General features: G+C 39.5%; 1 protein-coding gene across 1 annotated transcript in view; it reads left to right on the top strand.

The window, feature by feature from the left end:
- ACSL1 (acyl-CoA synthetase long chain family member 1) overlaps positions 1-23,055 on the top strand; it is a 33,021-nt gene extending 9,966 nt beyond the window's left edge. Inside the window, exons 4-20 of the mRNA XM_009642403.2 lie at positions 301-402; positions 4,252-4,351; positions 4,512-4,690; positions 7,484-7,516; positions 7,735-7,786; positions 8,586-8,659; positions 9,705-9,782; positions 11,756-11,890; positions 13,495-13,629; positions 14,539-14,634; positions 15,628-15,700; positions 16,402-16,490; positions 19,732-19,848; positions 20,410-20,553; positions 21,069-21,170; positions 21,255-21,326; positions 21,518-23,055. Coding sequence (XP_009640698.1) covers positions 301-402; positions 4,252-4,351; positions 4,512-4,690; positions 7,484-7,516; positions 7,735-7,786; positions 8,586-8,659; positions 9,705-9,782; positions 11,756-11,890; positions 13,495-13,629; positions 14,539-14,634; positions 15,628-15,700; positions 16,402-16,490; positions 19,732-19,848; positions 20,410-20,553; positions 21,069-21,170; positions 21,255-21,326; positions 21,518-21,658 — 1,722 coding nt within the window. The 3' untranslated portion in view covers positions 21,659-23,055. The remainder of the gene's footprint in view (positions 1-300; positions 403-4,251; positions 4,352-4,511; positions 4,691-7,483; positions 7,517-7,734; positions 7,787-8,585; positions 8,660-9,704; positions 9,783-11,755; positions 11,891-13,494; positions 13,630-14,538; positions 14,635-15,627; positions 15,701-16,401; positions 16,491-19,731; positions 19,849-20,409; positions 20,554-21,068; positions 21,171-21,254; positions 21,327-21,517) is intronic.
- Positions 23,056-24,846: the final 1,791 nt, after the last annotated feature.

Raw genomic sequence — 24,846 nt, 5'->3', positions numbered from 1 at the left:
TGTATGTGAGCTTAATATTTAAACTTACACTTAGCACTTTTGAGTCCAACTGGATTAAGTGTCTCTTCTGCTGCATATTGAGTGCAAGTGTAGTACTACAACCAGTGCAGTGTAATGGCATTGCAGTGTTTAGGCTGTCAAAGTCACAGAGGGCATCCAAAACAGCCTAGAAAATCTCTGTCTACTTCATACCAGTTATTGTCCTTGTTTTCATAAGACTTAAGGTAAAATACTATTGAGGAGTATATACTGAGTTTGCTCTCAATTTTTTTGGTCTTCTCTCTTTTTTTGCCCCTCCAGGTTTCAGACAGAGCTGAGTGTGTGGGCTCTGCATTACTTCACCGAGGCTTCAAACCATCTCACGTTCAATATATAGGAATCTTTTCACAAAACAGACCTGAGGTAATTCAATTGACAGCGTGTGTTGGTGGTCTAGCTGTTACTGAAGTGGCCCACTCTTGTATCTGTTGGTTTTTGGCAGTGTACTGAGCTTCCCTACTAAGAGTCCATTTGGTGTTGGGAGAAGGCTAAAGGCTGACACTGACAGTGTAGGCCCACAAACTGCAGATGTGGCATCTTTAGCCAAGAACCAGAACTGATAATTGACAGAACAGTTAGTGTCTTGTATCATTTTTTTCCTCCCAGAGCTGAATGCAGAAGGCTGGAGAGCAGGAAGAGAATCAGGGAATGCAGAACTTAACTGACTCTCTTCTCTTTCCAGTTTATAGAGGAGGACTGTTTAATGGGAAGCTAAGTGATATTTGGTGAATGTAATCACCATTTGCTTTCTATTAAAAAGTGACATTGGAGTACAAGGTAATTGAAAGTGGTTAGATGTCACAAGGAGGTGTTTAAACCCTTTTAAACCCAAAGAAATGGTGATTTAAATATCTGGACAAATAGAAGATGACTAAAGGTGATAGCTCTATCCTTGCCAAAGGCCCCAGGACACGCAGATTCTGGGAGAGAGAACTGCTGATGAAGGCAAAAATTGAAAATAAATTGCAGTTTAATAAAGGGGCAGAAAGGCTAAAGAAAGTGACATAATTAAAGATCACCTGGCAAAGCAAAATGATGTCATGAACTTGAGACAACAAAGGGGATATTTAGATTGATTAGCTAGTGTCTATCCGTTTTAACCTAGAAGTGGTTATAGATCGCTGTTTCTAAAAATACTATGAAATGTTCAGTACATATTCTCTAGACTTGTTTATTAAATCTATTTAATAGGACTGAATTTCCCTAACATGTTTATGTACTCAGTAGCTTGAGCTGATACTTGCTGCAAAAAGCTAATTCAATCCAAACCTGTGTTAAGACAGGAGACTGGTTTTTTAAGTTTTGGCAAAAATATGCTGTCCCTCTTGATTAAATGCTCCGTGCTGGATGCCATTATCTAGAGCCATCTACAGTGTTGACAGGGTTAGAAGTTGTGTCAGCGTCTTGGTCATTCTGGGCAACAGCTTGTTGTTGGGTCTGTACCGATTTCAGTTTGTCAGTGAGCCTTCCCTGCTGACATAAATGCAAGCTGTGTGACAAGTGACCTTGATCCCATTCCTCCTCTCCAACCCCACCACAAAAAAAAACCCCAACCCTAACTCTAGGCATATACAGATAAAGGGGGAAAAACCTCAACATCTTTTCCAGACCTTTAAATCTGCAGTAGTTTGCTGTTTGGATTTTCCTGCTAGAATTCCAGTTCTAACACCTGTAGTTTTATTTCTGTAATAAAAAAGGCTGGTATGTCTCCAGCTAGGAAGCTGTTACATGACATGGTGTTACAGACTCTTCAGTTCAGTCCCCTGTGCTTATAACATTATGAACTGGATGTAAAAAAAGGAGTCGGGTGTTATTGTGCCAGCTTGAACTGTTTCTCTGTGGACTTTTTGTGTGCAAAGTCTTTCACTGCTGTTTTGGTGGGTTTTCTGAAGGAGAACATGGTAGTGTGGTCTGCTCTTGGATCGGAGACAAAATGTGCTTGAGTTGCATTGCTCCAGCAGGCTTTGACTTGGGTCAGGAATGAGCTGGAAAGACTTGTTTAAACCAGCAATTTTAAATCTGGTATTTTCCCCGATGAAAACTACTGGATGGGTGTTGTGACATCCCCAACATAATCTCCTGTCTGGATTAGTGATTATGTGAAGCTTTTTTGTGTGAAATGATTCACACTTGTCAGTTCAGGGAACAACTGCTGGGGAAATCCCCTAATGGGGAAAATCCTAGCATGTTACTTGCTTAAAGGTTCACTAAAAAAAAAAAAACAAACTTGGATTTATAAATAAAAACATAACTTTCTCTTGAGTAACTGGAAAACAGATGATCTCTTCTGCAAGCAAGGAAGTTGTGTTTTTGATTGAGAAAACAGGACAGTGAAATACACAGTGTCCCTTAATGGACGATCAGAGCCATGTCAGAAAATAAATGGAAACTTTCAGACTGCTGTCTGTATTCAGTTCTAGTTGCTTGCCTGGACTTTGAGAGCAAACCCGAGTGTCAAGGTTTGATATTTGTATTTAAATACTCACAACTTGAGAAGCTAAAATGGAAAAAAAAGTCTTGGTAGTCCAGAAAATAAAGATGCTGGTTGCTGTATTGAGAATGATGGTTTGCAAGAGTTGTTGGAGGCTGCAACAGGAAGCATTTATCACTGTGTGCACTTCTGAAGTCTACTGTATTAGCCCACTGCCCTATTAAAATAACTACTAACAGCAGTATAGCTGCCCCCTTGTAACATGTGCAGGTGGATGCTACCTACGAAGAAATATTAAGTGAACACTTTCATGGCTAGTCTAGGTGTGCCTGCTTAGACTTACCAGTATGTCTAATGTCTGCAGGAAAGCCTAGTTACCTGTAAGCTGGCCTTGTACTAGTTTTATAAGAAGTCTTTTTGGACAAGAGGTATATAACTTACCTACTGCATAAATGCTTTCAGAAAAACTCCCTGTGTCTAAGGCTGTCTCAGTCGGTAGAGAACTTACTTTAGGAAATCTGCCTAAACAGTTTGTAAAACTGAGATTTAGCAACTTTGTTAACATAGCCTCTATATTAGATATTATATGGAATAACCAGCTGAATGATGTTTAAACTTGTCATCATACGGGGTGAGGTAACTGGCTAGTGTCCTGCAAAAACACTGGGAAGTATGACAAAGTTTGGGGGTGAGGAAAGGAAACAAGCACCCTTGTTAATGCAATTCTTGTTGAATACTATGTTCTGGTAACTTTTAAAGATGCACGTTGTTTTGTTCCTGTAACTGGAACTGATTAAAGGAACCATGTCTGAGAATTTGTCACACTGCTTTGATGGGAAGAACTGAAATGTTCCAGTTCCACTGGCCTCTTCGTGTGTCCAGAGGCTCCCATTTCAGGAGTTGCATGCTACTCTGTTTTGGTGTAACTAGTTGTTTACAAACTATACCCAATAGCTACTACCCAGAAAAAAAAACTGCATGACTATTTTACCTTGAAGATACTTCGGATGAAATCAGGCTTGCTGTAAAGCACTGTTAGCTTGCATCATAAACAGTAAGGCTGCAATAGCCACTATGTTTGAGTACTGCACTTGGGAGCAGGCAAATCTGTCTTATTGCAGCTTGCAGGGATGTAATTGTATTTTTTATAGAAGTCTTCAGATTAGATTCCTTTTAAGAAGAATGGTTAGTCTTGAGAAATACTGAAAAACTTTCTGGGGCTGGCTTGCCAAAGGACTTCTGATTTAACTGCATATATTGCATATCTGGCCCTCAAAAGAGGCGCAGATAATGTAGAGGTAAGAATACTGTGTGTATATAAACTTAATGTGTGTCAAGACATGACAAGTACTTCACTGATTCATATACCATGGTAATACAGAATATTGAAGGCTTTGGCTACCTCAATAACCTAAAAGCAAGAAAAAATACTGTACTCTTACTCAGAGTCTCTGTAAATAGGTAAACTAAGCAGACAGTTAATGTTAACTGCTTCTTCCAGAGTACTTAAAATTACTCTTAGGGGCAGAGTTGAATTTTATTGGATTGGATTCTTTCCCATAGCTCCTTGTTTGTTTTTTTTCCTCCTTCTGTAGATAAACATGTAGTAGATCTTCAAAATAAACAAATGGTACAAACTGCCACTTACTTTTTTAAGACAGACTTGTCCAAATGAACTCTGCCCTATTAGCTTACTTGTTAGAATCCAAATGTGAGTCTGTCTTGGAGGTCTGTTATGATATGCAAACACATAGTGACTTGCATCTCTTCTTTTTGTGCAGTGGGTTATCATTGAACAGGGATGCTATGCATTCTCCATGGTGGTGGTGCCACTCTATGATACACTGGGAACTGAAGCAATTACATACATTGTGAACAAAGGTAGGATGCTTTTCGGCAACTGAATGTATGATGGCAGAGCTGACTGAGGGCAGAACTGTAGCCTTCTTCAGAAAAGTCTTCCATTTCCATGTTCTGAAGTATGTATAGATCTAGTCTAAACTCAGCTTGACATATCGATAATGTTGTTTTCTTTCATCAGCTGACTTGTCATTGGTTTTCTGTGACAAACCTGACAAGGCCAAACTTCTGCTAACCAGTGTAGAAAAGGGGGAAACTCCAATACTCAACACCATTGTTATCATGGAGTCTTTTGGCATGGATCTTGTGGAACGTGGCAAAAAGTGTGGGGTGGAAGTCTTCAGCATGAGAGAAATAGAGGTAAGCATGCTTAATCTACTTCACTGCTCTCATCCCATTTACTTGTGGAGGAAGAGGGTGTCTGTTGAACAGATCTTAGGACTGTGAACAAACTGTGGTGAACTAGTTTCAAAGTACTCAACTATGTCGGATTGAAAGTTAATTTTAAAATATTTTAAAAAAGGAAAACAACATGCTAATAGTATTTCACGATGCTCCAAATGTAAAAGTGTATATGCCAAGATGATGGGATGAAAGCTTATTAACATATTCCAGACTGAACATCAGCCCATGTGAAGCAGTAGCATGATAATTATATACTGTGACTAATACTTCAGAAGTACTTATTTCAAAAAGAGCTTGTGTGGGGTTTGGTCTTGCAAAAAATGGCATCTTCTCCTGTACACTGAATCTATAAAACGTTTTCTGGGGGAGGAGGTAAAAGGCAGTAAACTGTTCCAGGGTAAGCTTATGCTAATGTAGGGAATGAGACTTGCAGGTTTTGGAAGTAGAAACCATTTTGCTTAGCCACCTAATATTCAAGTCTTGATTTTTGCTTGTAGCTATTTTGTCTGCATAGGTATCTTATGCAAGTTTATTTCATAACTTCAGTCATTATTTGGAGAACTCTGTCCCAGGATCAAATTGCATAAAGCACATCTTTACTGTGAGATTCTGTAACTGGGTTTAGCCTGGTTCCAGCTGGAGTTCCTGTGAAGGCTTGGCTCACTAGGACTTGAGTATGTCCAAATAAGTGTGCTTGTCCAGTGCAGGTGTCAGTAACTGGTATGAAATACTTCATTTCACTGAACTTGTTTGCTGCAGTCTTAACTGCTGTGTTAACAGGGCCACCTTCTGGTAAAGATACAAAAATGCCAGCATGTCTTTTAAAAGATGATTAACTGTATCATACGTAACTAACCTCAGCAAGACTGCCAGGTTGAAATGGGGCTAAAAACTTGCAGTGTAGGTGACTTACACTGTGCTGTAGCTCACTGACAAAAGAGTTGGGTTAAAATTGGAAAAAGACTGGCCCAACTCAAGTTGGTACACTAAAATCGGCTTCTTTCCTTCAGCTGAACTACAGTTTTTGGTAGAGGGAAGATGCTTTCCACTGGATCTTTTAGCTACAGAAAAACAAAACCAGGGGTGAATGTCGTCTTTAAGTTAGAAGTTTAGATGGTTAAGTAGTGACTTCCAGTAGTACTTTGTAGCACTTACTTGATGACACTTGATGTTTGGATTAATGCAGTAATAGGTGCTATAAGAGCCTCTTCTTTAAATCTCAGAAGTTAGGCAAACTTAAATATTTTCTCATAATGTTTCAGTGAGCAGGAATAAGTTGTGTAGTCCTGTCTGTCCTGTCCCTCCATTCCCCCCCACCTTTTTTAAGAGGTAGAGGCTTTTAGTGTCTCCCAAAAGGCAGCTATGAACTATTTAGGAGCTTAGATTAGAATAGAATGACTATTTCTAGCTTTAAATACTTGTTTTCTGGATTTCTGGCTCAAGCTTATTGCTCAGCTGTGCTTAATAGGTTATATGACTAGTTCCTCTGTATCTCCCAGATGCCTTATGCTTGGTTTCTGATGCCTAATATCTGTATGTATGCTGTGGTTACTTAGAGCTGAGTAGCTGTGAATAAATGGCTCTTCAATATGAAGAGATGTTGGTGCTCTGTTACAGGAGACCAAAGGAAGTGTGTGGAAATCTTAGCTGTATATTCAGTAAACACTAGATCTTACTGGGAGCAGGAGGGAAGTGCTGAGCTTCTGGTGGTACTTGAAATGCAGATGCTGTGTGTTTTGAGCAGCCAGCTGCCTTGTCATAGTGGCAAATTTTTGCATAATGGCCCTGTTTCAAAAGGGCAGACTTAGAGGTATGGGAATGTTAACTGTGGTTCTGGACATTCCTTTTCTTAAACCTCTTTGGGTAATCTGAGAGGTATATCATCCTACAGGAAGTCTAGAGCATTGTAAAGGAATGCATAGTACTATTGTTGTGTACTTGGAACATAAAGGCAATGATAAAGTTGATGTGTCTGCCCTCAAAGGGTGCTTCCAAAGCTATACTTAACAAAAGGTCCATTTTAATTTGCATAAGTCCTTAAGCTAGTATTGTTTCTAGCCTTAAATAGGCATGACTAATAAGTCTTGATTAGAAAATTTAAAGCTCATAGATACTCAACATCAGCTTTCAAATCTTTCCTCCTGATCACTATATCCTTGATAATAAAAGGATCTTCTTGCTACCCATTCCTTTCTGCGTAAAGAACTATGGCATTATTATGGCCTGAATAATCATAAGGAGGGAGAGGTAAGGGGAAGGGGTTCTGGAGGAGAGAATCTCGTGCTCCCCTGCTCTCCAATACAAAAGGAATGCAAACCACCAATGACACTTGATGAGGAAACTCAGTCTTCCTTCTCACAAGCAGCGATGTTGGTGTGAGGTCCTTACTGAGATGAATCTTGCTTTGTTTAGCAATAGTTGTCAGTGGCATGTGCCTTCTGCATGAGGTATAGGGCTGATTGTCTCCTGTGGCTTGTCATAATCTTCAGCTTCTCTAGTGACTCCTGGTTTTACTAGCTGGAAGTAAACTGAGTTTTAGATTAGTTATCACTTCTGTATTTGTAGAACATGGTAGTTATAGAGGCTTTAAAGGATGTTTTAAAAATATACAAGTTAAAATGCCTTAACAGGCAGTCTAAATAATGGAATATTATGGTGCTTGGTGATGTTTGTCTGGTAAACTTAAAGCAAAAAAGGTTACGTGCTCATGTCTAACCTCTTTCTCTCCCTTTTCTCTCCTTTCTGTAGGAGCTAGGAAGAGCACACAGGCAAAAACCTATGGTAAGTATGAAATTAGTTCAAGTTACTTAATCTGAAGCTGGATAGCATTCTGTAGATGAAACTAGCAAATCTCCCTTAGCTCAAAACTAGAATTGTTTAGGCTGGAAAAGACCTTTTAAGGGTTGGACTTGATGATCTTAAATTTCAATGTCTTGTCTAAGAATCTTTTTTTCTCGTTATCTCAACTATACTAATACTTATTTTCTTAATTCTCATAGCCTCCAAAGCCAGAAGATCTAGCAGTCATCTGTTTCACCAGTGGAACAACAGGTACACCTCATTACATTGTTCAGGATTTATTATCCTGTATGTGCAAGACTAATTCAGAAGCCCTCCTAACTTTTTTTCAAGACTCTCCCCTGCTGCTGCATCTTTTTGGCAAGTAGTAGCTGGGGAAGTTTTATGGTAAGGCTTCCTCTGATCCCCCCTTTGATCAATACAGAGTTGCAATATTGGGGGGTGGAGGTGTTATGGTTTTGGGCTTGGAAATAAGTTCTGAACCTGTATTTCCATTATAATAAGGAGTCTGCATTCAGACTTTCAATTCTTCTGTAGTCTTTTTTTGTACTGTTGGCAACACTTGTTCCTTAGCTCCATACAACCTTGCTCTAAGACCAAACCAGAAAGACTACTGTCTAGATGTCACGTGCTTGATACTTGTGAGTTAATATCCAACACTGGCAGGGAGCAAGAGGTAAGAGTACAATGACAAGCGACACTTTTAAAGCACATGTGAAAACAGAAATTAGTCTAGGTTTTATAGCTGCATCTTCACAGAAGTTGAATTTCAAATGAGACTCTTATGCAAGAAACGTGACAATTCCTTAAGAATTTGCTCTCCTTATGAAATTTGAGGACTTCAACACAAACTTCCTACTTAACTGTTACCAGCTATTCTTGAAAGTGTTAGCAAATTCCCTGCCTTTGTTTAAATGATATACAAAGAAGGGTGTTAAAATTGAAGATGGGACTAATCGATTGAAATGCTATTAGATTAGTTTTACCACTGCTTGGTAACTTAAAGGATCCAAAAATTTCTCTTTTGCATCTTGATGTGCTTCTTCCGTAGGAAACCCAAAAGGAGCTATGATCACTCACCAAAACATAGTCAGTAATGCTTCATCTTTCGTCAAAACTACAGAGGTAAATCGCAAAGGTTAACATTATGGATTTGCATGAAGGGAAGAATCTCAGGAGTAAAGCTAACATTGAAATCTCATTAACTTTAGTCTTGCATTTTCACTTGGATCTTACTAAAAGTTAACTTGACAGCACTCTGCCTGTGCTAGGTCAGAAATCAGTTTGCTGTGTTCTGTCAGGGTCAAGAACCTGACAGATTAACAATTTGGTCTGATCCAAGAAAAATGTTATCAAGATCCTGATGTGGGTTCTACATTGCATTCTGCCACGGGCTTATAGTGTTTGTCATTAGTGCAAGCTCTGTATCAGAGGGTTTGTGCAGAGGCTAACCTTTTCCACTAAGGATGGGAGAAGCTATAATGTATTTTAACCCCCCAAAATAATTAAAGACCTTGCGTAAATGAGCAAGAAGCATATCTCTGTATTTTTACTTGATACAGTGCTAACTTTTAGCTTACAGTAGACTATTAAAGTTCATCTGCAGGCTAGCTAAGGAGGCAGTTCTAAGTTATAACACATACAGATGTAATTAAAAATACAATTTTTTGCAAAGTAGTCTGCATATAGAATTGTTTTTTAAATTAAGCAACTGGTCTCACAATTAGATCATGTAAAGTACTTTTGATATCAACCTTATAGTAAATTGGATAAGCAAACTTTCTGATCTAAGATGAAAGTGTTTATTTTTTAAAACCCTAAAGCATACTACTATAGCCTTCTTTGTTCCCCCTCCCTCCCAATGTATGTAATGGAACTTTCTGTGGTTTCTCTCAGAATTTCTTTCTATTCATAATCATATGAATGATAAGTTGTAATAATCTGGTCACTGTACTCTAAAAGATTACTGTTTCTGCAATGTGTGTTTACTCATGCTAGAAGTCATTGCTGTAATCTTTTTAATGAAAGAAAGACAATGCAGCTTCATTACAAACAAAACTGAAGCGAGGGCTGAGCTCTGGACTTCAGATGCTAGATTTCATTGTGGTGTTTAACTTAGGCAAAATAGAGAATCAATGGGAACTCAATTTAATTTTACTAATGCTTTCAGAAAACATTTATGCCTTCCTCTGATGATGTTCTGATATCATTCCTGCCCTTGGCTCATATGTTTGAGAGAATCGTTGAGGTAAGTATCTGTTTGTACTGAACTATCGAAGCTTGTTTTTCTTACAGAATGCATGTCTCTTGAATCCCAATGATAGACACTGTTCCTTTTTGAATCTTGCACACGTGTGTATGAAAGCTTGAAGTAAGGCTCAGGAAAACAACATCCCATAAACAATAGTCAATGAGTATTAGACAGTTGGTTTTCATGCCAAAATATAAACACTAACCCTAGAGGTAGGGTTAATCCCTTAGCACACGTACACTGCCCAGAAGTTCCCTCTAATGTAATCAGTGCACTATTAAAAATCCGTGACACACTTTAGTCTGCAAACTTTAAAAATTTAGCTTATAATGTGGCATCCTGTTTGCTTACACTAATTTTAAGTTGGTTAAACCTACCACTGCTTCCAAGAAACTTCAATAAAAAGAGAGGAATTGTGTTTCAGTGGAGTTCTCTTCCAGGAGATTAAAATGGCTTTTAATGCCACTTAATGACAAATTTTGAAGTTCTTTTGGATAGATTGTTTTACCATATAGCGAAATTTGGGGCTTCATTTTTGAGGGTGAGGGGACTCGGACTGTCTGAATACTGCCTGTCTCTGAGCCCATAGTTAAGTGGCATGCATTATTGAAAGGACACAATTTCCTCAAATTTCTTGTACACAGTAGTGGCGCAGGCATTTAATCATGGTATATATTGAAGTTGAATTAACACCTTTCCTGTAGGTGAGATTGCAGATATGTATGTTGAAGGCAGTCACCTCCCAATTTACAAAGGGAAGTAAACAGCCTCCAAGCAAGTGTGAAAAGGCACATGGAGCCAGAAATTGTCCTGTGATTGCAGTTGGGAATCTTGAGCTTTCTACCAAGAGTCTCTTGTATACACATAGATAGAAGTGTATATATGGATACACGTCTGTATATATGTGTTATGAAGATTGGGAATAGAGCTTAACTGAGGTGTACAGGTGCCTTTAGGCTTTCAGCACTTTTTTTCCTGGTAACTTGGATATCAGTTATGCTTAAGCGTCTGTTTTACTGATGCCTGCCTTGCACTAGAAGGTACAAGCTCTGTAGCTAATAGCTCTGTTCTTGATCATGTGGTGGAAACAGGATGGAGACTTGTGTTCTAAAGGATAAAATGAGAAGGAAATGTTTGGGTCTCAGTATTCCTCTGCTGCTTGAGGTCTTTACTTGTATATTTACATGATGACATTAGGCAAGGACACCTTTGGTAGAAAGGAGAAAGTATTTGTTACTGTTTGGGGTAGATATGAATACAGACTGTGTGAGAAGCAGTCTTTAGAGCCTGCCACTGTTGTAAAGTTTGTGTTCGGATTTTTTAGCTTCCTTTGGAAGCTAGAGAGTCAGTGAACTTGACAGGACAAATGTGTCCCACCTAGCAAAGGCAGTTGCTGCTCACTCCCATCTGGATTGATGCATTTGCAGCTTTTTAGCAGGTGGTGGCAAAGCATGGGTAAAGGGGAAAAGTGACACTTGTTTTCTGCACAGAAGACGTGATACATGAGAATGGGTTGCAGGGAATGAAGGGGGAGGAAGCAGAAGAAATAAAAAAAAAAAAAAACTAGTAGGTATAGAAACACAAGAAGAGTAGGGATGCTAATAAAAAGAATAAACAAACCCCAAACGAAATAAGAAAATGAGTATATAGGTGTGGTGGGTGGAGCTTCTAGACTCTAATGTAGAGAAGATAGAACGTGACAGAATTAAGTCTGCCTTCCTTGGTGTAGGTCTGAAGTGATGCTGAAATAATCGGTGGCTCTGCTAGATTCTTCCAAAGAGCATCTTGATCACCTAACAACAAATCTGCTTTTATCAGTCTTGTGAAACAGGAAGGAAAAGCAGAGTGCAAGAGAATGAAGTTGAAGGTGGATACTGCACTGTCCACTCTGCATAGGATTGTCATACACATATAGCTAGGACACACTCTACATGCTGTGTCTTCAGACTTCTTCACTTTTTTTCTAACAGTGTGTGATACTGTGCCATGGAGCTCGGATAGGATTCTTTCAAGGGGATATCAGACTACTTATGGATGACCTAAAAACACTGCAGCCAACGATATTTCCTGTAGTACCAAGACTGTTGAACCGAATGTTTGACAAGGTAAGTAAACAGGCATGAGTCTAGACTCGTGCAGGCTTTTAAGACTTCTTGAAGTCTGTGCTGACATGGTAGGAGAAACTGTTGTGCTCTGGGATGTTAAACTGGCATGCTAACAAATTGGTGCGTATCTTTCTAAAAGACAGTTGAAAGTGCAGGGAGGTAGTACTGGTGGTATTAAAACACTTTCAGGCAGCAAATACTAGTGCTGAAAAGCCTGACTAGGAGACTTGGTTCTCTCTAGCCTGATTAATTGACTTACTGGTTTGCTCTGAGCAAGTTATTTAAGTCTAGTCTACAATGTGAACATGAGGCTTAGCATCTGCATGCCATGCTTTTAGTGTCTGACTCATGGAGTGGAATTTGCAAACCAAGGTCAGGTGTTTGCCTATGTTTGCATGGACACACGCAAGTTTCCTATACAGCAGCCAGCATTTCTAGCAGGGAGAGAATATAAACCAGTCAGCATAGAGTGCTGGGGAGAGGGGGTGTCAGCAGCCCCAGCCTCTCCTGTGCTTGCTGCTTCCCTGCTCAGGGTCATCCGAGATGGGAATTCAGAAGTAGGTTCTTTCTTGAACTTAAGATTTTAAATCATGCTTTTGCATGTGGATGACTGACTCTTTGTAGGATACAGACGGAGGCGTTGAAGGATACAACGCAGAGTCCTGTGACTGCTAAAGTGACAGACCTGTCTATGCTGTTTTGGCTAGGACACGGCTCTAATCATGAGACTAGAGGAACAGCAAGTAGTACAAGGTTCTGTGTGGCCCCAGGAACAAATAGTGCAACCTCAATATGTTTGGAGGGAAGGATGTTCTAAGCCTTGCCTGTAGTGTTTAAGACTCAGCCCCTCATTCTGCTTATGCATTCTGTACTGGCATTTGAGAAACAGAGCCAAAGCTTGGGACTTGCTTCATGATGTAGTATTGCTTGCTCACTCTGGTGCCATGAGGATTTCACACTTTTGTGGCACTGTTTCAACCTCGCCCAGCCTTGCAGTAACCTAGCATGTGAAGTTAAGTGGGAAATTGGGTGGGGCTAATGCTGAAGAGCTGATGGGTCTGTCTCTTTCCACATGAATATACTAATCTCTGGTCTGCAGCTGAGCCTGCTCTGACTTGCTGAGAACAACCAGAAGGAGCCTTTGAAAACTGATGAAAAAAGCAAGTTTGTATGTGCAAAACAGAATTCTGGTATTTCTGCATCTCCTCAGAAAACCCTGTGTTACTTTACATATTATGATGATGTGCCTTTTAGAATATGCTAAGGATTTTACTTAATTCAGCTTTTGATCAAATTGGAATAGAAAAGCAAAACATCCACTTTCATTCATACATTTTAATGAAGAAATTATACATTGAAAAAGCATCACACAGTTAGATTGGATACAAGAATTAGTTAAGTGCTATTTTGGTGGACACCTCTTGAACTAATGTAAAGAGGCCAAAATCAAAATCCACAATATTTCTTACCAGAACTGAGATGCTTACTAATAAAGGTTGGTTTATTTATTCAGTTTTCACTGTTAAGAGTCTCTATACATGCTTCTGTAAGAAAGGGAATGGTAGTCTGTGAGGCTTCTAACCACAGATTCTTTTTCTTAATAGATTTTTGGACAGGCAGATACTTCATTAAAGAGGTGGATGCTGGATTTTGCTTCAAAGAGGAAAGAAGCAGAACTCAGAAGTGGTATAGTTAGAAATAACAGTTTCTGGGATAAAGTCATCTTCCGTAAAATACAGGTATGCTTGAAAGCCTCTGAGTCTGTATGGGTGGATATTGGAAGCTTTTTATTACTTCATTTTCTCATGATTATTTTGAGGACAGAGCTCCAAATGTGCTTACTGTGTTACAGAACAGCAGTTTGACATGTGTTTTCAATATTAGAATTACAGAGCATTGCTATCCTATTGACTTGCTAGTTTATAGTTTTGCAATTGCTGAATTTCATATGAATGGTTGTAATCTGGTATGGCTTTCATCACTGATTAAAGACTACCTGGCTACTTGGAACAAAACCCAAAACTGTCTTGCTTCTAACTTCACTTTTCAATTCCTTTTGTTCTAATAGTATCAACTAATTGTATTAGGGAGGCTTCTCTAAAAGTCTGGTGCTTCTCTCTTACCACTTTGAAAGCAAACACTGTCCTTCTGAAGGAGGAATGCTAAATGTGACTTAATGCCACCTGTAGCTCCTACTGTCTCCTCACTGTTGGTCACTAGTAAGTTATGCCTGCTGTTCTGTCTGGCACTCACTTGCTATGGCCCTAACCTTGGTTGTACAACATGCCCCTGTGGCTGCTTTTTATAGCATTCGGGATGTATGAGAAGCTGATAGAAGGCAGTTAAAAATAGTCATTGCTGTAAGGCCATGACTTGAGCTCTTGTAGACTTTTGGCCAAGTGTGCGTTGCAGTGACACTACAGCATACTCTTTGTAGATACTGTGTGTTTGAGATACTGTTTCTTCCAGCCATTAGTGAGATTAAAAACACTGCAAGAAAGATGGCTTGCAATAGGAGACTAAACTTTAATCTCTAACATTTGTGGGTGGCACTGTAGGTGAACAGTGGCTGAGGGTGGGATGGAAAAAGACTCTGGAAGCTCCTCTAAAATGCTTTTGGTGTCCACAGTATCTTGTGTCTGTTGTAGGCAAGTTTGGGAGGAAAAGTAAGGCTCATGGTCACAGGAGCAGCACCTGTATCTGCAAGTGTACTGACCTTCTTGAGAACAGCTCTTGGCTGTCAGGTGAGTTTCCTGGCCTTAATCCTAACCCAAAGATTTTTAGTACCTCATTCCAGCTTTGATATTAGAGCATTTCTAGTAGTCTCATCATGTGATTAACTCTTTCTGGCATTCTTCTTGGAGACTACACAAGTTTTTACTCCTTTCTAGAGTTTCTCTCTCAGTCCCCTGATTCCTCTATCCCAAAGTCTTTTTTATAACTGAAGTAATGAGCTGAACCATCTTAAGGGAAAGACTTGGGGCCTGCTGTAAGCAATAATTAATGTTCTTGGATTAAGTTTCTGGGACTTGCCTTGCTTACAGAAGTATTCATAACTACTGTAGAGAATCAAATCAATGGGATGATGTAGTGTTGTTGCTTTGAAGATGAGACTGGGGAGAATCAGATTGCATACACTGCATCTATCTTCAGAGGTTCTTTAAAGTATATGCTTTTTGAGGTAAAATCTGAATAACAATGGCACAGGGTGGAACAAATGTGTTGAAATAAAATTCAAGGGTATAAAACACTCTAAAATGTGAGGCTTCTGGCTTGAAGTTCTTCAGTAGCATGCTGGTATAGTGCTCTGCGCAAAAAAGGGAAGCCTGTCTTGTATATAATAATTGGAGCTGTGACGGGGTATAGGGATTCCATTTCTAGCTGTCTTGGACAAACCTGTCCTTAAATGATGTGGTTGAAGTCATTGCTAGTGCCACTGTCCTTGGTTTATTCCTCTTGCTCCCTCTGTTGCTTTCTGTTTTGCTCTACACAAGTGTTGCATAGCATGCGAAACTTTGAGTAAATATTGGAACTGAAAGTGGAATATTGATGCTTAAAATTGTGTATTGTGATAAAACTCTAATACAGCAATACTCTTTTTAGAAGATGCTGGGTATCTTTGCTAAAGTCAAATATAAGCAACTAGAAAAAGAAGCAAAATACTAATTTAATTTTGAGGAAAAAACTGCATGTTGAAAAGTAAGGTTTTTAAATAATCTTTTGGTTTCGTGTCCTAGTTCTATGAAGGTTATGGACAGACTGAATGCACAGCTGGATGCTCACTGTCACTGCCTGGTGACTGGACAGCAGGTATGGTGTTTAACGGTCTGCTTGTCTGTTAAATTTCAGGATGCTGTAGAATTCCCTGATCACATTATTTTAGTCTTCAGTACACCTGTCATAAAGCATAAGACTCTGTTTTTCTTCAAATGAAGTGAAAAAGCTTTGAGGGGATCCCTTGAAGTTTCTACCCCGTAATAGCTAAGAACATTCAATAATCCAAACTTCTAATAGGCTTTGTCCTTGTAAGCTGAAATGGATTTGGGAGAGGGGAGGTCATAGTATCAACCTTTTGTAATTTTTACAGAACAGGAATCTGCTGTGTATAAACACAGTGCTGGAAATTTATATGGCATCTTTTGGTGTTGGGGCAAATGGTCTGCATGTCTATCAGCTGTTACATCTCTAGCTCCCTGACCGAAATAATACTGATAATGGAAACTATAGTGGCACTTTTGCTGCTTAAATATGTCCATAGAGCAAGAATCCTGACTGTATAAAAAAAGCAAGTCTGAGTACATGGTTCAACCTGTAACATTCTAGGGATATCTGGGAATTCAATGTTTTGGATCCAGTGAGCTTAAAGCTGTTACTATACTGGTATTGTGTAGTAAATTACCAGAAATCAGTTTTACATATTTTTTTTACTTTAGCGTGTAACCAGCTTACTGTTTTAAGAATCTGACTAAAAAGCAGTTCAGGCTACTGAAGTGTTACTCTATTAAATATAGGTCATGTTGGAGCACCCATGCCATGCAGTATCATCAAGCTTGTTGATGTACAAGAAATGAATTACTTGGCTGCCAAAGGAGAGGGTGAGGTAAGTAATTTGAAAAGGTCAATATGAGCCTCTTATGAAGTCTTGGAAAATGTTTTTTGTTCCTGAAATAACAAGTAACTGAATTTAGCAAAAGTGCTAAACATGGCCTGCTACCTAAAGTCAAAGATGCCTGCAATGTTAGCTAATGATTCACAGAAGCAAACCAGAAAATGGCATGTTGGAGAAGAGAAGAAGCAGCTTACTGTGGGATAAGATTACTATGTATTTATGGCTGTATGACCAACATGCCATCTTCCAGCTGTGGGACAGCTGAGAAGCTAGCTATATCATACTGCATTTATCCTTCAGCAAAATGCTAGCAGAGGGCTTCCCCCCCACCCCTGCCAATGCCAAGTGCTGGAGAACAGCTGATGCATGTAGCTTGTTATCCAGCTTGTCATGTGTGAGATGAGGTAATTTAAAGTGGCTGGAATACCATTACGAGAAATGGAGATAAAATGCCATGAGGGCTGCTAATGACTTGAGGCAACTGCCTGCACATTCTTCTGAACTTTTTTCTGCAGCCCGCACAAATTGAATGTGTACGTTTTACAAATTGCACTTTGAGATCTCTGTTTTATATGTAATGCTGTATGCTTTTTCAATTTTTTTTTTCAAGTAAAATATATACAGCTGGAACTTTGTGCATAGATTTTTTGAACAGATGTCCATGTAGTGATTTTTTTTTTTTCCCCCCCAAACCCTGAAAGCAAATTAACTGTGGTGTCTTTCATATGCTTTCAAGAGGCCTTGGGGGCAGTTGAGAAAAGGATAAATAAAAAGTAACTTAACTAATTTATGACTGCAAACAATACATAATCTTAATTTGTTTTGGTTGTAATTTATGAGACTAGAGACAAATTATTGGGCTTTAATTCCCACAAGTGCTTAAGAATTTAGCTGGGTTTGGTGGTGGGAAGCTGTTTACAAGTGGAGAGCAATGTCAAGGTTCTTTCCTGTCTTGCATGTGACCCCTTGTTTAGTCTTCATCAGCGATTTTTGCTTCACTTTAAATATGCTTTTAAAGCTTGGTCTGCTAGAGGAATTGAGTATAAATTATCAAATGAGCAACAGTTCAGTAGTTTTTTTTAAAACTTCTAAAAATACTTTGCTTGCACTTACTGTGAAAGTTTGCTGCATTAGGTATTACTTTGGACTTGAACAAATACGGTAGCCCCTTAATATATCAGATACCATCTTAGTCATTCAGTCCTAACTTTCTCAGTGTGAACTATTCTGAATTTAGTAAATAAGTGTTGTAACTTGTTTCACAGAACTGAAGCCCATAGCCATAGAATCAGCTCTCATTATCCTTTGCCTAAAATAGATCTTCCTCCTCATTCTGTCTGCTCTTCAGCGGGATTAAACACTCCTAGTCTTCCTTCCTGAGAGTAAGCTTTCAATATTTTGTTGTCAGCCTTGCTTTTCACTTCTGCCAGTTATCCATGTTCAAGAAGAATAGATTTATTAATAGAATTACATATGCAGATACATTATATCTGCAGATGAGGTCTCAATGCCAGTTAGCAGGATATAGATAAATGGTTTGCTGTCTGTACTGGAAAAGTTGCTGCCTGGTGCTGTCCTATGACTGTAGGAGCCATGAAAAATTAAATGTTTGATCAGTCTGCTTTTGATTTGATTGGTATATACAGAGTTCTCCTACTCATATCCTTCCAGATAAGCTCTGTCAGAAATTACTTGGTTCTTAAAACATGACCTTGGTTGGGTCATGAGTTTAGTACTGTCTCTACAAGGTGATCAGAACCTTCACTAATATTCTGATCTCCCTCCTGTTGACAACATCTCCTGCTCATTGTATTGTAGTTCACCAGCATGCTTATGTTTTTATGCTGAGGTAAGCACTAAAAATACTTGGGATGAGTTTTTCAAGAATTGGTCTCTGAACTACATTAGTAACTTCTAGTCTGAGAATTTACATTAGTGCCTGAAGATTCTATAGCCAGCTCCTTGCCCATTTTATAATTGTACTAATCCCCTAGACTAATGGTTGGCCTAGTACTTTGTCATCCCCTACTGATTATTATCCATTTGGCCTTAACTTAAAACTGGATTTTTCTATCCCATTCTTCTAGATTTGTTCTAGAGTCCTGATACTGTTGCCCAGACCAGACCCTGCTTTGTGTCTCCTGCCATTCACATGAGCCAAGCCACTCCCAAGGTGGTGTGATGGTTTGAATCTTTTGCTGCTTCTGTGAACTCTTGTGTAGAGCTTTTTGGTTTTTTTGGACTCCTGATTCCCCAACAGTTGTGTGCAGTGGAGCATCTTTAAGTTTTGCTTCCATCTTGTTTATCTTGCCTATATCTCTGTCCTCACTTCTAAGGAGGTATTTTATTGTCGTGCTGATCTTTAAATAACAGAGCCCTCTCCTGGGTCTCCCCTCTCCATCAAAGAAAACTTACACAACCTTGGCTGTTATATTGAGAAGAAAATACTTAAATCCAGGACCATCTCTGGGTATTCCAGGCTCTACTCATGTTCCTGACTAGCTGCTTGCTTTTATGTTCTCCTACTGACAGATACTCTACTAATAGTTTTAATTTAGCTTGTAAGGTCTGAGCTGATTCTCTGGCAACCTCTTCATCTATAAATCTTTAATCTTGTTGGTCCTTTTCTCATACCTTATAAGCAAGTATTTTGATCCTTATAATGCCCTTGCAGAGAAGTTGTTCTTCGCTTTCTACTTGGTACACAAATCCAGACAACCTTCAATTTAAAGAAATTGCAGGTTTCTGTTACAGAGAGGTCTTGAATGCTCTAAACCAGTTAATACTTTAGGGCTTACTTTTGGCCAACAAACATATGATTGCTTGAAATACAGCTTTTTCATTGCCAGTTTGAGCACAGTGCCCCTGCTGCTTACCAAAGCTGAAACGAACATGTTGCCAGGCTGAGGGATAATATTTCTGCATCTGGCAGAATTCCTTCAGATAAATAAAAATTAATTTCCCCTGATAAATTCAGATTATCCAAATAGCAGGTAGGAACACTGCTGCTAGACTGGAAGAGAACAGATACTTCTAATTGCTGCTTATACTTTATACCAATGGAAAATGTTGGGTCTCCAAAATCACAAGTAGAGACTTCTGTACTAATGCATAAACTTCATTTTGTCTCTTTAGTGGGGGTTACTCAGAACCATTGGAAAAGCATTCGTTGCAAATAGTGTTCATTAACTTCCCTTCATGGTGGCATACATTAACAAGTGGCTGTTTCCAGGTATGTGTGAAAGGGCCAAATGTATTTCGTGGCTATTTGAAAGATCCAGAAAAAACAGCAGAAGCTCTGGACGACGATGGCTGGCTTCATACAGGAGATATTGGGAAATGGCTACCAGTAAGTTAATTTGCATAGCTGAACTATACTTCTGTAGTTATTAGCTGTAACTTAACAAATAAAATAGCAAATATTTGGTATTAAACACAATTGATTAGGTGAAAGACAAGTAATTTTAGGAAGAGGATAATTACTGTGGTAGATAAAGCTGTGTGCCTGGGGCTAAAAAAAACATATTTAGTACTACCAGTCCTAAGGCTTTCCCTAGTTTAGGTTAGAAGGGTGCAGAGCATGTTTTCTTCTAACATTAACTTGACAGTACTCTGGCTCTAGCACTATTTTACTGTACTACCTAATCTAATTTAAATGAATAAACTCTTGGATCATTCACAGCATTTAAGTTTGTATTAAACCAGAATTCAGGCAATAGCACTTGTGGTCTGTTGAAAGCTGAACAAACATTGCACAGGAATATCTGCAGTTGAAACATCTAGAAACAAATTCTTGCTTGTGTGTTTTAATTCTGGTGTGTTACGTGGTCTTGTGTGGCATGCTTAAGCTGTGTAGATTAGTTTTTCACTTCAAGTGGCTCTTCTGAGTGGAAGTTATTTCTGTCAACAGAATGGTACATTGAAGATCATTGACCGGAAAAAACACATATTTAAACTAGCCCAGGGAGAGTACATAGCACCAGAGAAAATAGAAAATGTGTATCTGAGATGTGAAGCACTTGCTCAGGTGTTTGTCCATGGAGAGAGCTTGCAGGTAAGCATTTGTCAGGTAATTTAAAAAAAGGAATACAAGAGAAGACTGGAAAAGTTTTCCTTTCCTCCTTCTTCCCACCCCAAAATCTGGGAATGAAATATTAAAATTTAACATTATACACTTTGGTTCTGAATGCACTTTTGACTCCAGCAGTCACATAACATGTTTCTGGATTTAGATTCAGACCAGGCAGTAGAGCTGCATTAACTTAACTGAGTATTAATGACTATACCTAAGTTGCTAATAGTGCGCAGGGAAAATAAAACAAACAAAAAAACCCAACCAAGATGTCCAGGTTTTTGCAAGTGTAAATTGAAACGTGGGTCTTAACAAAAATAATTCTCTTAACAGTAAGCTTCTGAACTGCACTCCTGTGTTCAAGTAGCAGACAGCTGCTGATTTCACAGCAGGATCAGAACTGCTCTCCAAAACCTAACACTGACTAGTAAGAAATGTGTAGGAACTAGTGTTGACTTTAAAAAGAAAAAAAAAGCTTGACAAAAATTCCTTTTTAGGCCTTCTTAGTAGCTATTGTGGTACCTGATCCTGAGACATTGCGTGTCTGGGCCAAGAAAAAGGGATTTGAAGGGTCCTATGAAGAGCTGTGCAAAAATAAGGTAGGTCATATCTAACATAATCTAAACTGTTAGCTGTTCTGCATCAACTGTTTCAAGCTATACAGTGTGTTCCTGTATCCACAGGACCTCAAAAACCACATTCTGGAAGACATGGTGAGGATTGGGAAAGAATCTGGTTTGAAGTCATTTGAACAGGTAAGATGCGAATGAGAACTGAACACCTAATTCTTTAAACTTCTTGATACCAATATAATATAACTCTGCAGAAATTGGTTTTAATTTGCATCTGGAAAACCATTAAAGGCTTTATGATGTTTAGCCAGTCATTTTCATAGCCTTGTCTATTCCAAGGAATGCAGCTTGGCTAGTAACTGTTTATTTTCCAGGTCAAAGACATTTTCATGCACACTGAAATGTTTTCTATTGAAAACGGCCTGCTGACACCAACACTGAAGGCAAAGAGACCAGAACTGCGAAAATATTTCCAGTCACAGATAGAAGAACTCTATGCTAATGCCAAAATGTAACAGAGAATGGAATGAGGAAAGTGGCACACGTCTGATGTCTACTGTTGGCCTTCATTTCTGTAATTGGACTACAGCAAACATAGGGAAGGAAACTGTGCAATCGTTAACTTGTACAAAAATGGGTACTTGCCATAGGAACATTGAAGAAATGGAACACTGCCTTACTGTCAAGTTGTGTTGCGTACTGTTTTTATGGTGACCTACAATTTCCAAAAAGAGCCTTAACTGTAAATGGTAACTATATGTAAGTTATTTAAGACTTCCTTGGCCAAAAATGGGACTGTCCTTCACCAAGGAGCTAAGGTTTTCCTATTGCCAGCACGTTTGCTGTCTGCAGTGTATTTTGCAGTTGTTGATTCCACGAAGGATTTGGTGGGTTTGAAAATGCCTCCAAGTATCTTGCATCCTCAGAAGGATTACTTAATCTGTTCAGAAAAAAAACACCACCAAAAAAATCCTCTACGGTTGTATAGCTGGTATGGCATCTTGCATTAGTCCTAATATTAACTGAGGCAAGGCATCTATGTGGTTTTTCTCCCTTCTATATCTGCCACCAGTTCAGAGATGTACTTTTGTAAGGTAGAAGTCAGAATTCCACACAAAGGAGGCTGATGAATTAAAGTTCCTCAGAGTAAGTCTGCATAAGGTGGTTCTGCACTGGAAGTGTGGACGCAGGTAATTCAGCGAGTGTAGCCTTTGCTACGTTAACACAAATCCAGAGTTAATGCCAGCCCTGTAAATGAACAGATCCTAACTCTGGCAAGAACACTAGAGACCTAAAAACCCAAACCATTCAGGAGGCTGGGCTATGCTAACAGACAGGTAAATACGGCACCTGTACTAGCCACTCATTTCCCTGTAATGAATGTGTATTGAAAATGCATTTTTTTTTTTAAATGTGCCAGGTCCTCTATAAGTGGAAGAGCTTCTGACATAACCTCTCAGTTTTCTGTGCTTTATGTATGAGCCACTGAGTATTCTTCACTGAATAGCAAAATAGGTCAGGTAGAATGTTTTTGCCTGATGCTTTGCAGCAATTGGAAGTTATTTAAATATGCCAACAGAACTGTGTGTTGGCACAGGATAGGTGTTTGTTCAGGGATGAGAATCTAATTCCCAGATAGATGACAAAATAACTATTACCTTTTGTTTGAGAAATCAGCAGAAATAAGCCTTATTACAGCATAAGACTTTTGCTATCCTTAACAGAGTTGGTTTTGCATTAGCATTCGTTGCTGTTTTTTGAAAACATGGATATATGTAAAATACAAGCACAACAAGGTTTGCACTAAGATTTGTGTGTGATTGTAATGCACTACTCTGTAGCATAATTTCATACGTGTGTGCAATTAAGGTACACAAATCCCAGTCAACTGTTAGAGCGGTAGTTTGTTACATTGGAATCCAAATGTTTGCTTAGTGTTGGCTATTTCTATGTTTTATAAAACCAAAACAATTTTCAAAACCAATGAAGGAAACCAAAATAAATATTTCTGCATTTCAACGCAGTGAAGTGTTTGTTTATCAAGGAAAGGTGCTGCTGACTAATATGCTGAGGTGCGATTTGGTAACTCATTGGCAAGCTGTAAAACTCCACTGCTGCTACAAACACACTAAAGAGAGGATAAATGCTGCTGGTTGACACTTTACTTTTGGAAGCTAACTTTCTGCTTTGGTCTGATACTTATGTGTAAGTTTTTTGCCCCATATCTGTAAGAAAGGGATGCTGTTGTACGTAGTGTGCTCCTTTGGTATTCTTCAACAATGGCAACAACACAGTCTTTATTTTTGTCTTCAGTATGGTTTCTGTCAGCTAGGCAGTGTTGTTACTGTCAGCAAAAGAAACTTTTGAGTGAAATCTGGCGTTTTCCTTAAACTCTTACACTGCTTTTGGGTGGTGGTTGTCCTTCATGTGTTGTCATCATTCCTCCTCTTCGCCTTTATACCATGCATCTGGCTTTAACCAGCGGTATGGTACAAAAGATTGCCTGGGCAGATTTATCAAACCGTGGTAGATGAAGCATTGCCACCCAGATACTGTTTAGAGCTGTTTTGGTGCTATGCTGAGATAAGCATGCTTCTCTTCCTTGTCCTAGTAGATATTTTGAGTAATTTTATATGTTCCTGTGTACACTCCTCCTCTACTGAAGGAACTCTAAACCAGATTGTCGCTTACACAGATACCCGAATACAGCATTGAGTATGCTGCTTGGAAAAGACAGAGGCAAGTCTCACCACTGCCTCTCCTCACGGAGGTGGCTGGGAGCTGGTCTAAGGTTTATCTTCTTAACAGATCCCCTCAACGAGAGCTTTCTGGAAGAGCCGCTTACCCCTGCAGCACCCCAGCCCTGCTGGGTGCAGTCTGTACTACAGCTCGTTACCTTCGCCTCCCAGGCTGCGACCTGGCGCTGGGTGGTACAGCCAGCAAGCTACTCCTAGGCCGAGACCACTCCCTCTATTCATCCCCGAGTGGGATTTCACAGTTGGAAAAAAGGGGGGATGAAGAGGTGCAGCATGAAAATAAGCCCCCCAACTGCTAAAGCTGGGCTTGACAGATCTCCAGCCCTCCTCTTAGCAACTAAGTAGCTGAGTAACTCAATGCCAGAGCTGTGGAAGTACGCGTTCTCAATCTGAATCCTACTACCCTAGCAAATGATATTTTGTTTGTATGGTTTTGAATCTATTTCTTAATGGCTACAAGTTTTTGTTATTGTTAACAGAAACGGCCCTCTTCCCTTGTTTCTCTACATGGGTAAGGAACTGGGAGACAAGCACTGTCCTGGCCACCTGTACACAGCATCAGTTTGGGGTAGGTTCTTTGGGGGGCGGGGGGGTGTGTGTGAAAACCTAGGGCTCTCTGTCGTGTGGTTTGTAGGGAAGAACAGCCAGCCAGCAGCGCCCGGGTCGGGTGAATTTTTATGCAACACCGCTCAGCGCGCAACTTGGACAAGGGTAAGGAACTGGGAGACAAGCACTGTCCTGGCCACCTGTACACAGCATCAGTTTGGGGTAGGTTCTTTGGGGGGCGGGGGGGTGTGTGTGAAAACCTAGGGCTCTCTGTCGTGTGGTTTGTAGGGAAGAACAGCCAGCCAGCAGCGCCCGGGTCGGGTGAATTTTTATGCAACACCGCTCAGCGCGCAACTTGGACAAGGGTTCGGGAGGAAGGGATTGCTTCCGCTGCCGGAAAG

The sequence above is a fragment of the Egretta garzetta genome, unplaced genomic scaffold (genome assembly GCF_000687185.1).
Source record: "Egretta garzetta isolate BGI_Z169 unplaced genomic scaffold, ASM68718v1 scaffold46, whole genome shotgun sequence".
Taxonomy (NCBI): Eukaryota; Metazoa; Chordata; class Aves; order Pelecaniformes; family Ardeidae; genus Egretta; species Egretta garzetta.
This window is presented reverse-complemented; position numbering and strand designations above follow the sequence as displayed.